Source organism: Sus scrofa, chromosome 16, assembly GCF_000003025.6.
Source record: "Sus scrofa isolate TJ Tabasco breed Duroc chromosome 16, Sscrofa11.1, whole genome shotgun sequence".
Taxonomy (NCBI): domain Eukaryota; kingdom Metazoa; phylum Chordata; class Mammalia; order Artiodactyla; family Suidae; genus Sus; species Sus scrofa.
The window spans coordinates 21,945,748-21,960,322 of record NC_010458.4 but is presented as its reverse complement, the minus strand read 5'-3'; the positions used below and the strand labels follow the sequence as shown (position 1 = coordinate 21,960,322).

At 41.4% G+C, this 14,575-nt stretch overlaps 1 protein-coding gene across 5 annotated transcripts in view; it reads right to left on the bottom strand.

The window, feature by feature from the left end:
• SLC1A3 (solute carrier family 1 member 3) overlaps positions 1–14,575 on the bottom strand; it is a 91,625-nt gene that overhangs the window by 4,993 nt on the left and 72,057 nt on the right. For 4 of the 5 annotated variants that reach the window (NM_001244425.2, NM_001289945.1, NM_001289944.1 and 1 more), the window contains 4 exon segments: positions 6,011–6,205; positions 6,707–6,940; positions 9,343–9,635; positions 13,052–13,094. In NM_001244425.2, coding sequence (NP_001231354.1) covers positions 6,011–6,205; positions 6,707–6,940; positions 9,343–9,635; positions 13,052–13,094 — 765 coding nt within the window. 5 annotated transcript variants of the gene reach the window in all.

Here is a 14,575-nt window from a genome sequence, read left to right as displayed (position 1 = left end):
TATACATAGAAAACCCTAAACTCAAAAACTCCTTGAACTGATTAATAAATTCAGCAAAGTAGCAGGATGTAAGATTAACATTCAGAAGTCAGTTGCATTTCTGTATACCAGCAATGAAACATTAGAAAAGGAATACAAAAATAAGATACCTTTTAAAATTGCACCTCACAAGATCAAATACCTCGGAATACACCTGACCAAGGAGGTAAAGGACCTATATGCCGAGAACTATAAAACTTTAATCAAAGAAATCAAAGCAGATGTAAAGAAATGGAAAGATATTCCATGTTCATGGATTGGAAAAATCAATATTGTAAAAATGGCCATACTACCCAAAGCAATCTACAGATTCAATGCAATCCCTATCAAATGACCCATGACATTTTTCACAGAACTAGAACAAACAATCCAAACATTTATATGGAACCACAAAAGACCCAGAATCACCAAAGCAATCCTGAGAAACAAAAACCAAGCAGGAGGCATAACTCTCCCAGACTTCAAGAAATACTACAAAGCCACAGTCATCAAAACAGTGTGGTACTGGTATCAAAACAGACAGACAGACCAATGGAACAGAATAGAGAACCCAGAAATAAACCCTGACACCTATGGTCAATTAATCTTTGACAAGGGAGGCAAGAACATAAAATGGGAAAAAGAAAGTCTATTCAGCAAGCATTGCTGGGAAACCTGGACAGCTGCATGCAAAGCAATGAAATTAGAACACACCCTCACACCATGCACAAAAATAAACTTAAAATGGCTGAAAGACTTAAATATAAGGCAGGACACCATCAAACTCCTAGAAGAAAACATAGGCAAAACACTCTCTGACATCAACATCATGAATGTTTTCTCAGGTCAGTCTCCCAAAGCAATAGAAATTAGAGCAAAAATAAACCCATGGGACGTAATCAAACTGAAAAGCTTTTGCACAGCAGAGGAAACCCAAAAGAAAAAAAAAGACAACTTTCAGAATGGGAGAAAATAGTTTTAAATGATGCAACTGACAAGGGCTTAATCTCTCGAATATATAAACAACTTACACAACCCAACAGCAAAAGAGCCAATTAATCAATGGAAAAATGGGCAAAAGACCTGAATAGACATTTCTCCAATGAAGATATACTGATGGCCAGCAAACACATGAAAAAATGTTCAACATCGCTGATTATAAGAGAAATGCAAATCAAAACTACCATGAGATACCACCTCACACCAGTCAGAATGGCCATCATTAATAAGTCCACAAATAACAAGTGCTGGAGGGACTGTGGAGAAAAGGGAACCCTCCTGCACTGTTGGTGGGAATGTAAACTGGTACAGCCACTATGGAGAACAGTTTGGAGATACCTTAGAAATCTATACATAGAACTTCCATATGACCCTGCAATCCCACTCTTGGGCATCTATCCGGACAAAACTCTACTTAAAAGAGACACATGCACCTGCATGTTCATTGCAGCACTATTCACAATAGCCAGGACATGGAAACAACCCAAATGTCCATCCACAGATGATTGGATTCGGAAGAAGTGGTATATATACACAATGGAATACTACTCAGCCATAAAAAAAGAATGACATAATGCCATTTGCAGCAACATGGATGGAACTAGAGAATCTCATACTGAGTGAAATGAGCCAGAAAGACAAAGACAAATACCATATGATATCACTTATAACTGGAATCTAATATCCAGCACAAATGAACATCTCCTCAGAAAAGAAAATCATAGACTTGGAGAAAAGACTTGTGACTGCCTGATGGGAGGGGGAGGGAGTGAGAGGGATGGAGAGCTTGGGCTCATCAGACACAACTTAGAATAGATTTACAAGGAGATCCTGCTGAGTAGCATTGAGAACTATGTCTAGATACTCATGTTGCAACAGAAGAAAGGGTGGGGGAAAAATGTAATTGTAATGTATACATGTAAGGATAACCTGACCCCCTTGCTGTACAGTGGGAAAATAAAAAAAATAAAATAAAATTTAAAAAAATAAAAAAAGAGAAAAATGTAAGTGAATCTGCAAAGAACGCATTGAGCCAATAATCATATTAACTAGTATTTATCAAATGCCTATTATGTGCCTCCTGATACGTTACGCATGGCTTATCTCATCTGCTCATCACAACAGCACTTAGGAAGTTGGTCCGATCGTTACCATTACAGCCATTTTTTTTTTTCCCCTTTTTATGGCTGCACCTGTGGCATATGGAAGTTCCCTGGCTAGGGGTTGAATTGGAGCTGCAGCAGAGGCCTCCACCACAGCCATGGCACATGGGATCCTTAACCCACTGAGCGAGGCCGGGGATCAAACTCACATCCTCACAGACACTGTCAAGTTCTTAACATGCTGAGCCACTTCTAAATGAAGGAACTTGTGCCTATGTACTTCTTTCACGTACCCCAAAGTACTCTCCAGTCTAAAATACTGTATAGTTACAGCAACAATTTGCTTCTAATAATTCCTCTCTCCCAGCAGAGACTTGTAAAGATACTGAACTTGTATGGTTAATGTGGTCAGAAAAAAAAACCAAATTATTAATTCGAAAGCAGCATGATTTATGAAAAGTTCTGTAGCGTGATCAATATCTTCTACAGAAGCAGCGTGCACCTGGTTCGTTTAATGCCTATTTGAGAAGGTAGAAATGTTTTCTAACTAGTAAAGTATCACCTAGATACAAAGTGGTATTAATAAAGTAATAAGTCTGTGGAAGAGACTGTTTGTGGTTCCCCCTGGTGGCTTCCCTCGTACAATGCGAGAATTTTCAGCTGGTGTATGGCCATTCACAAGGAAGACTGTATATATTTCCCAGGCTCCCCTGAAGCTTAGACTATGTTCTGGCCAATGAGACACATGTGGAAATGATCAAGCAACTTGCAGGCTGTGCCATTCTTCTTTTCTTCTTCTTCTTTTTTTAATTGATTAAAGTTAATTTTTTATTTTCTTTATTATTTTTTATTTATTTATTTATTTATTTATTTTTGCCATTTCTTGTGCCGCTCCCGCGGCATATGGAGGTTCCCAGGCTAAGGGTTGAATCGGAGCTGTAGCCGAGGGCCTACATCACAGCCACAGCAACACAGGATCTGAGCCGCATCTACGACCTACACCACAGCTCAGGACAACACCGGATCTTTAACCCACTGAGCAAGGCCAGGGATCTAACCCGCAACCTCATGGTTCCTAGTTGGATTTGTTAACCACTGAGCCACGACGGGAACTCTAATTTTTTATTTATAAATTTTTTATTATAGTTGATTTACAATGTTCTGTCCATTTCTGCTGTACAGCAAAGTGACCCAGTCATACATCTATATACGTTCTCTTTTTTCACATTATCCTCCATCATGTTCCATCACAAGTGAGTAGATAGAGTTCCCTGGGCTATAGAGCAGGATCTCATCATTTACCCACTCCAAATGCAATAGTTGGCTTCTACTAACCCCAAACTCCCAGTCCCCTCTCCCCCATTCCCTCCCTTCCCCATTCCTCCTTTCTCATTGGCTAAAATTTGGAGCTATTCTGGACCACCTGGATGATAGAAACGCAAGCTTCCGTCCCTTACATGTAGAACATCTACCAGCCTGGAAGGCTTTGTGGAGGAGAGCTGCCTCCCACGAGAGAGAAATACAGTTCTATCTTATTGAAGCCACTGTTAATTTTTTAAAGTTATTTTTAATTCTATCACTTGCAACCAAAACCTTTTCATAAAGCAGGGCTTTTCAACCAGTACGCCAACGTATGCCCAAGAATAGGTTGCATACAAACATAGGCTGAATTATTGATCTCCCAGCTCCAGTGTAGCAAGACCCTCCCAAGACCAGTCACCTCTGGCCATGATCAGCCTCATCTTTTGATCCCAATGCATCCCACAACTATTATTATTTTCCAATAACACAAGATATATACACAGAGTCTGACATAACTTATTTCTAAATAAACATATGTATATACACACACACAATGTGAGAGAATTGATCTATCTATTTAAAAAGAGAGAACTCTGCCCAATATTCTGTGATAACATATGTGGGAAAAAACCTGAAAGAGAATGTATATATATGTATGATTGTTGTATAGATATCACTTTGTTGTACAGCAGAAATTATCACCACCCTGAAAATCAACTACCCTTCAATAAAACTTTAAAAAAATGAAAACGGGTCTTTCCCTATCATCAAAAAGAAGTGAAATAAATATTCCTCCTAATCTTGTCCCTTCCAAAAAAAAAAAAAAAAGAGAGAGAGAGAGAGGCTGAGGCATAACAACCAGATATAAACTATAAATCTGTATTTGATCTTCATCTGGGGAAAAAAAAAAGCTACAAAAGACTTTTGGGGGATGAGTGGGGAAATTTGAATATGGACTAGACACTCTGGAAGTATTATTAAGAATCTTACTCTTGTGGTTACATAGAAAACCATCCTTATCCTTAGGAGATGCATGCTGAACTATGCACAAATGAAGTATCATGAAGCTAGGTGGGTGGTGGGGGATGATGGGAGAGGAAGGAGAAGCAAAAATGGCAAAATGCTAACAACTGTTGATCTAGGCAGATGTTTATTGCAGTATGCTTTCAACTTTCCTATATGTAAGACAGTTTATAATAAAAAGTCATGAAAAAATCTGACTTACTTCAATCTCCAAAATAAATTGCTAGTAATTAACACACACCATAAAGAGCAGTGTCTGATCTGTATTGTGAGGCTTTGCCTCCATTATACTTATTGGTCTGCTGTGTGCACTGACTTTCATTCAGCAAAAAGAAGAGATGATATTCACGTATGCACATGGATATGCACAGACTGCCTCTAGAAGAATACGAAAAAAACTAGCGAGCAACAGTGGTTGCCTCTGTAGAAGGCGTGAGAGGGAAAATTACCTTTCACTAGACACTTAAAAAAAACCTATTATTTTAATAAAATTTAATAATAATTTGTTTTAATATTTTCTAATTAATTTATTTAATGATAATTTAATATTTATTTTATTCATTTAATATTTTAATTATTTATAAATATTTATATATTTATACTGTGTAGCATAAATTATCATTTAGTCTTTATAATTAACATTATATAAATATAAATATAATTATAATATTTCTATAATATTATATAGTAAATTTATTTAATTCATTTAACATTTTAAAAGTAAAATTATTATTATAATAGTCCTCAAAAATAAAACTCTCAACCTCTTTGTCAGTGTGGTCTGTCAGCTACTTTATAGGGCCTAAAAATTAACTCAAGAGAAAGGTCAATCCAGTTTTCAAGTATATTTTTATTTTCTAATACTGTCAATAAAACTAATGAATAATAAAAGCTAAAGTGTTAATGCCTTTTACTGAAGGCATTAATCTAACACTTTATAAATTTAAGATTTTTTAAAAGAGAAATATTCAGAGTATGTATGTGCAAATTTTAAAAAGAGCTAGATATATTTAGACATGCGTACTGATAAGGAAGTATATCAATAGAGCAAGCAGTACATATAGTATGACTCCACTTTTTAAAAAAAAAAAGTCTGTCTATGTCTTTGCATAGGAAAAGGTCTTTATACACAAAATAGTAACAGTAGTCACCCATAGAAGGATGGGGTGATGACAATGTACTTTATACATTTCTATATTATTAGAAATTCATTATTAATACATGTGCACATCTGTGGTCAAAAAAACTAGTAAAAAATCTCCAAATATCAAAAATAAAACTATTTATGAGTTCCCTGGTGGTCTAGTGGTTAAGACTTGCTTTCACAGCTGCAGCCCGGGTTAAAATCCTGGTCTGGGAACTGCGATCCCACATCAAGCTGCTGGGCGCCATGGCCACCATAAATATTAAAATTAAAAAACAAAACTACTCTTACAAACCCTAACCTCCTGTTTATGTCTGATTTCCATCCACCCTCCATGCCCAACCAGTTTCTTCACTCCGTCCCAGATCACCATCTCTTCAAGTCATTCTTAAGACAGCGTTGCGTAGAATTTTCCTTGTACCTGATGGTGATAATCTGTCCAAAGTTCAGTTCGAAGTTGTTAACTTGAGCAATAAAAATGGCAGCCAAAGCCTCATAGAGGGCGGTCCCATCCATGTTAATGGTGGCCCCCACTGGGAGCACGAATCTGGTGACACGTTTGTCCACACCATTGTTCTCTTCCAGGCACTTGAAGGTGATGGGTAGGGTGGCAGAGCTGAGCACAGTAAAACAAGGCATGTCAGCTGACCATCCTGACAGTTCAGACCCTGCCTGAACCTTTGGTATTTTGGACAGAGCGTTCCTTCCTCTCCAAATCCTAAGTTAAAGGGAACTACGTCTGCACTGGTATAAATATGGGAGCAGGATTGGGAACAGCGGGTCCCGTCACTGGGTCATTTGGCAGCTCTCCTGCTTCTGGTTCCTCCAAGAAGTATCGCTTGTGATTACTCCCTGTTACAACAGCTTGAGAGTGGGCAGGAAAGGTTATAGCTGGTTTCCACTTTGTACATATAGGGGTATATAGCCAGCCAGTCCTTGAATCCCAGCTAGATCTGATTAGCCTCAGAGTCAAAAAGCCAATTCATATGCCTGGACATTTACACTCTGGAAAAAATTCAGCCCCAACCTCCCCGCTCCTCCCAACCTGAAGGCTCTGATTCAAAGTCAAGTCTGAGATACAGGTGCTGATAGGAGTGAGCAGGGGACACATACGTACCTGGAGGAGGTGCCTAGAGCTGTGACGAGTGCTTGCAACAACCCTCCGATGAAAACCCATGGGTTTTTCCGTGTTACCAAGAAGTAGAGGAGGGGCAGGACAATGACGGCATGGATGAGTAAGCCCACGATGACTGTCACTGTGTACATGGCCAGCTGCCCCCCAATCACTCCCATGTCTTCCATCTCAACAATTTTCCCTGCAATCAGGAAGAGGATGCCCAGAGGGGCGTACCTATGTAGAAGCAACACACGCACAGTTGGAAGTCTGATTTCCAACAACAATCAAAAGAGTTGATTTCCAAACTTTTCTGCCCAGGATACTATAAGGACTTGCAGAAAGGGTGAACTTCCTTCTGTTCTTTTTTTTTTTTTTTTTTTTTTTTTTAATATAAATGTAAAAACAAATAGTGCATAATTAAGCTTTCTTTAAGAGTTTCTCTAGGTCACAATTTTTTTTCTCCCATCCTAAATCATGAAAAAAAAAAAAAAAAGGCGAGTACCAATGTTTTGTTACTCACCTTTTTTCCTCACTAACCCTCCCTTCACTGCACCTGGGTCACTCTGGGGGTCCTAAGATGCCATCCACTCCCCCGCCCCCCTGTTCCCTTGCTAAGTACTCTGAACAGTCAGAATCCACCAAACCAAACCCCCGACTTCTGGGAGCATCTTCCACTTTGGAGCCTGATTCTCAAGCTAAAGCAAGATGCACAGGACACCATTTCAGTGTTTTAGATGTGCAATCAGCTCTTTAAATCAAGGGCCACTTTTATGGTCGTTCCCATATAACACATGACTTGCAATATTACATCGTATTCATCTTTTTTTTTTACTCTAAGAGGAAAATGTATGTTGTAGGGCAAACGCAAAACTAGCATCATTTGCCATAAGTAGAAGGCAATCATAGAGTAAATTCAGAGCTATTGAAGTTAATAAGGTACGAGTATGTACCACCACAATCGGTTATAGGTGTTCTAATTAAGTACCGATTACCCCCTGGGCTGCTACGCTATTTTTGATTGTTCCTCTGTAGGCTCGGCAAGAACAAACAACTGAGACACGAAATGGCTTGTACACAGGGAGTCAAGGCCCCTCTGGCCGGCTTTCAACTCCCTCTGTCTGATGTGTGCGCTAACCTAAAACCCGACTCACGATACCAAAACCAGAGAAGCCAATGACCCTGCAGGAGCAACAGAAGGGTCTGCGGGAAACTGGGTGGGACGTATTTCGGACTGAAAAATACAATGGTTCTTTTAAAAGTCCTTTCAAAATCTAGGCCAGGAAATTAGAAGTGTACCTGTTTTCAGAAATGTAATAACTCAGTGTTGAATGCGTAGGAGAATGTACAGCTAGAAAAGCTACATGTGAGGTTCATTCACCAGCCTTGTAAAGGCTTCTTTCATAAAAGAGGTGAAAGGTGGAGGCATTTTAATAATATGAAGATAAATGTCCACTTTCAGCTCTGCCAAGATTTCCAAGGCGGGCCTCCAGGATTTCAGCGGGGATTCCTGTGGAGACCACATTCTGACCGTCTTTGTGCCCCCAAGTTCATATCCATCTTACACAAACTCCTAAAAAATGGATTTCTCTGGGCTTTGGTGGCCATAAAGACAAAGGATATTTTTAATCATGTTGGTGAGTGCTTTTCTTAGAAATTGAGGCCTTCCTGCCTTGGGTGCCAAGACGTCCGGATTAAAACTAAAAGATAAAGGGAAAGCAACCCTCACAGGAGGCTTAAGCCAATCATATCATTCCCTCCCTGCTGGGGAGAGTTTACTTTGCAAGGTCAGTATTCCTCTTTGGATTTAGCGCTTTTTTTTTTTTTTGCTCTTTAGGGCCACAGCTGTGGCATATGGAGTTTCCTAGGCTAGGGGTCGAATCGGAGCTGTAGCTGCCGGTCTACACCACAGCCACAGCCACAGCAACGCAGGATCTGAGCTACATCTGCAACCTATATCACAGCTCACGGCAACGCTGGATCCTTAACCCACTGAGCAAGGCCAGGGATCGAACCCGCATCCTCATGGATACTAGTCAGATTCTTAATCTGCTGAGCCACAATGGGAACTCCTAGACCTCACATTTTATTTTTTTCCACAACATCTGTGGCTAAAGCCTGTGGTTGATTTGTTTAAGAATGTAAGCTCCAAACAAGGTCCTACTGTATAACACAGGGAACTACATTCAATATCTTATTAAAAAACTGTAATGGAAAAGAATTAAAGGAAAAAAGAAGAATGTAAGACCCAGGATACCCTTGTCTGTTTTCCATTCCTATGTCCATAGTACCTGCCATCACATACTTGGTATACAGGAGACCATCAATAAATATGTACCGAATGAATTAACTAATTCAATATAAAATGAGGGAATGAGGAATGGGATCCCATCAGCACGGGAATAAAGGGGTTGAGGTGACACCTTTCAAAACCAAGGGAGCAAACTTGGGAAGAGAAACTTGCAGATATGTTCAAGGCCACCGCCAGCCCAGAGTCACTGATTTCTTGTGCTTCCCCAAAGAGAGCCGTGCCACTGGCCATCCTGCCTGGTGGCATCTTCCTGAGTACAGAAGACATGCTGATGGCAATAAGCATCTTCGACATAGCAAAAAAAAAAAAAGCAAAGAGAAATACCTACCACATGATCACGGCCACCAGACGCATGATGGCTTCGTTAAGCGAGTCAAAGAACTCTCTGAGGGCCTGCCCCTGCTCCTTCATGTTTCCAATCACGAATCCGAAGCACATGGAGAAGACAACGAGTCCCAAGGCATTGACCCCGTTCACAGACCCTGGGACTGGGACTAACTCCTCCTTGATCCTCGTCAGCGTCTCCATGGCCTCGGACACATTGTTTATCACGGCGCCCACAAGTGTGTCATTGGGTTGGATGGGCACTTTAAAGCTTTTCTTCTCATAGTTGGTTTTAAACTTGAAAAGAAAAGGCACAATAGGGATTAAAGGTAATTTTTGTTTTCTTTGCAACTGCTGGAATTTTCTATAATGACATACATTACCCTGATTTCAGAGAATGGTGTTGTAGAAAGTATCTATAAATCTCTATCCATCCATCATCAACTTATCAACAAGAAACCTTTCCTGCTTCCTCGGCACAAACACACACACACACTCAAATACATAACAAATTGTAATAGGAAAGCGGTACGTGGTTGAAATAAACATACAATGTTGGAATAAACATATACACGGGTTTTTGCTTTTTTCTGGAACCCTAATAAAATGACTACGATGGGCTTTTAAAACACTGTAACTTCAAATAGTCACAATAATCCCTTAACGCTCTAGGGTTCATGTTATGGGATCAGGGGCAGCTTATCTAACATCCCTTTGCTCATATTGCACAGCTGTGAAACAGGGATGGCTGTGCTGGTTCCACCTCACAGGACTGTTGCAACGACCAAATTAAACAGGATATATGAGAACAGCTGGGAACTTCTAAAGCCCTATACTAACGTTGGCCAGTGGTGTCAATAACAAACCACTCAGGACTAGACTTAGTTGGAGATTTCAGGGCATATGAAAAAATGTTAACTTTCCAAACAACATTCTTCAGGGCATTTCTGATAGTAGCAATTCCTGAATAGCTGATTGATTAATAGTTGACGATGAAGCACACTGCGCGTCTGTTGAGGACTTTCCTGTTACCCAAGAGATGGTCTTCCCCCCATAGCTTTTGCAGAGATCCCCCGAGACAGTAGAAGTTGAGTGTCTTACTGTTGCCATTTGAAACAACTAAGCCCATCTGTCCTGGATCTTAACAAGAACAGAATTCCTGGCCATCACGATGGTTCTAAAGCACCAGAGAGAGTATAAGGTGTGGATGTTGTCTGGATCTAGTGTCTAGGAGAAGAAAGGGTGGCTCTACACGCTGGGTCCATTCTCTACCAAGAGTAAATGGGAGACGTTTTTGTCCAATGGGAAACCGCTGTTTCCAAACAAGGACATGGCCAGCTGCCATACTGTGGACACATCCCTAAGTAATCAGTGGCACTGGTGGTAATTGAACAAAGAAATTGACCCCTCTTGGTCTCTGTTCCAGTCAACTCTCAAATCTCTAGTCTATCGGGGTGCTTATCCACGTTATGGATTGGCTAGGGTGAATTTTCAATCCATATTAGCCTCTCCACTTTTTGGTCTTTTTAGGGCGCACCCACAGCATATGGAGGTTCTCAGGCTAGGGGCTGAATTAGAGCTGCAGCTGCCGGCCTACGCCACAGCTCCCAGCAATGCCGGATCCTTAACCCACTGAGTAAGGCCAGGGATCGAACCTGCGTCCTCATGGATACTAGTCAGATTTGTTTCCACTGAGCCATTAAAGGAACTTCCCAATTACCCTTTTCTATACCTCCAACTCTTTCCTCTTAGACACAATTTGCAGCCTACACAGAAACTGGAGCCTCATTTGCATTCTAAGACAAATAGATCTGGGAAGATACATTTGCTTCCCCTTCAAAATCCTGTAAATGCATCCAAAACCAAATACAATATATCTGCATGAGTCAGCACTTTTCCCAGCGCTGCTAGAAATCAGCATTTTTTGATGGTGCCTGGTGCCAGCTGACTAACTGGAATAGTCAGCCCCATGGTGCAGGGCTTGGCTGGGTGGATTGAAAGGGGTTTATTATTTATGGTTACAGTTGTGTTGAATAAAGAGAGTTAGATTTTGCCCTCTCAGGCCTTTTTTTTTTTTAAAGAAAGAATTCTGTGTGAATTTTGCAGTGTGTGCATGCATTACTTATTGAAACTGGTCAATACAAATTTTAAAAAGGGAAAAATAACAAAGTGCAAAACATGGTCCTCTTATGAAGTCCGGGTTTGATTTTGTTTGTTTTATAGATCCCAAGCCCTAGGGCGAAGTGACACCATCTGGGAAAATGTTTGGGAGCTATTATTTAACAACCAGAATGCCTAACTGTTTTCCTTTTAATATTGTGGGCAACAAAGCATTTTTTTTTTTTTCAAGTGAGATTGAATGAACTTTAATTTTATTACCTAGTAGTAAAATGTATTTGTATCTCCAACATAGAGAGAGGGCCTTTTATTTTATTTTATTTTATTGTCTTTTTAGGGCTGCACCCATGGCATAAGGAAGTTCCCAGTCTAAGGGTTGAATCGGAGCTGCAGCTGCCAACCTACACCACAGCCACAGCAAAGGCAGATCTGAGCCGTGTCTGCGATCTACACCACAGCTCATGGCAATGCTGACTCCACAACCCACTGATCGAGGCCAGGGATTGAACCTGTGTCCTCATGGATACTAGTTAGGTTCATTACCACTGAGCCATGACCAGGAACTCCGAGAGAGGGGCCTTTTAGAACTGAACCTCACTATGGCTTCCTGGAAGGTGTCTCATCATCCTGGATACTCCCTTCCAGGAGAAGGAATAGATTGCAAAAGCAGAAAGAGGATGGAATTTGGAGTCAACACATGCATTTGAATTCTAGGTCTGCCTTACTACGTGTGAAATCTTGTGCTATACACCCCCTCTGATTTATCATAGACGAAGATGATACCCACCATATTTATGGGAGGCGTAAATAGAACATTAGTGCTTGGCTCACAGCAGACATTCAATACATGTTGGTGGCAATCCTTTCTTTTCTTTTTTTGTCTTTTTTTTTAGGGCTGCGTCCACAGCATATGGAGGTTCCCAGGCTAGGGGTCCAATCGGAGCTGCAGCTGCCAGCCTCCACCAGAGCCACAGCAACACCAGATCCAAGCCGCATCTGCGACCTACACCACAGCTCAGGGCAACACCGGATCCTTAACCCACTGAGCAAGGCCAGGGATCAAACCTGCGTCCTCATGGATACTAGTCAGATTTGTTTCCACTGAGCCATGACGGAAACCCCAGTAATCCTTTCTGATGTGCTTCCTCCTTGAATCCGTAAGGTCCTTAAATAGACTTTTTAAAAAACCCATTGATTTGTAAAACCAAACCCAGAAACTTGATAATCTCCCAATCTTTAAACCAAGTTGTAAATGTTATTTTACACTGGAGTTTGCTTGCTGGGTGAGCTTTTGTGTGGGGGGATGTGGAGGCGGGGAGAGGGAGTGTCCTGATTAGACTTCCTAAGACTAACAGGGACTTAACGAGCCGTTTGTATGCAAGACATATAGTGTCTGGCAACTAATAAGCCTTCACTACAAGGGGAGACCCCACCCCTCCCATTCCCCAGGAAACTCTAGTCATTTCCATCTGGTTGGCAAGAGAGACGTGTTTCTTATTGCAGAAAAATGGGAAAGAAGGAAAACAGAGAGCGCCACTCTGGGATGCCAAAGAGGTATTTCAAAGAAGGCGGATGAGTGGCTATAGAGTATTTACCTGTTTAAAGCAGGCTTCCACCAGATTTGGAGGGAACATATTCCTGCAAAGAAAACAATGGTCACTTGAAAAATTTCCCAGGTCATAAGTTAGGTCCCTAAATACTTTTTCATTGCGTCTAACGTAAAGATTGCATTGAATTAAGCAGCAAATAGAAAAAGAGAAAGATTTTGGTGGGTTTTATGAAATGGGACATAGGTCACCCTTAAGTGTGGCCCATGAAGTTCATGTTTTCCAAGGAAGTCCCCAGTTCAACCCCTCTGTCCTTTTGTCAGATAATGGGATTTTTTTTATTCAGATATCAAATTCTGCTCCTAGGAAGAACCCAAAGGAGAATGGAGATGCCTTTTATCTTAAGCCTTCTGGTTAGCTGAGGTCTTATTCAAGAGTGGCCACTTTGGTATTGTGCCATCTGTTAAGGGACCAAATATTCCAAATCAAAAGTCATGGTCAGGAGTTCCCGTCATGGATCGGTGGTTAACGAATCTGACTAGGAACCATGAGGTTGCGGGTTCGATCCCTGCCTTGCTCAGTGGGTTAAGGATCCAGCATTGCCGTGGGCTGTGGTGTAGGTCGCAGACATGGCTCGGATCTGGCGTTGCTGTGGCTATGGTGTAGACTAGCGCTGTGGCTGTGGTGTATACTGGCGGCTATAGCTCCGATTAGACCCCTAGCCTGGGAACCTCCATATGCCACGGGAGCGGCCCAAGAAATGGCAAAAAGACAGAAAGAAAAAAGAAAAAAAGTCATGGTCAGAGTATGAGTTTGTTCTCCACAAAGTCTCCCAAAAGCCCTGTGGTGGATGAAAATAGTGACTCTGAATTGCTGGAGCTTCTGAAGCTCTTTGGCGACCAACAGGGAGATGGCCCACAAAATCTGAACTTGAGGCCTATGTGGCAGGGTTTGTCACTTCCTCAGAGCAGAGTTCATGGTGGGGAGGAATAAGAGGCAACACTCTTGCTGGGGAATCTCTAACTAGCTGTGTGACCTTGACTAATTCATGGCACCCATTTATTTTTTTCTTTTCTTTTTCTTTTCTTTTTTGCGACATATGGAAGTTCCCAGGCTAGGGGTGGAATAAGAGCTTCGGCTGCTGGCCTTCACCACAGCCACAGCAACACCAGATCTGAGCCGTGTCTGTGACCTATACCACAGCTCACAGCAATGCCGGATCCTTAACCCACTGAGCGAGGCCAGGGATCGAACCTGCATCCTCATGGACACTAGTCAGGTTTGTAACCTGCCGAGCCAGAGGGGGACTCCCATGGCACCCATTTAATTTTCATTTAACTCGTCTGTTACAGAGGAGATTGGATTAAAGTATCACTAGGGCTCCAAGATGCAAGACTGTGGGAGAAACCGACAGGCAGCTGGAGGGCCTGAGATTCTAGCAGTTGTATGCCAGCAACCATATTTTAAGGCTATAAGCTCTTTGTTCCTACTTAGACCTTCCTGTTTCTTTGTCCTTCCTATCTATGCTTTGCAGGTCTGTTTCTACAAACCCTGATAGAAATGTGAGTTTAG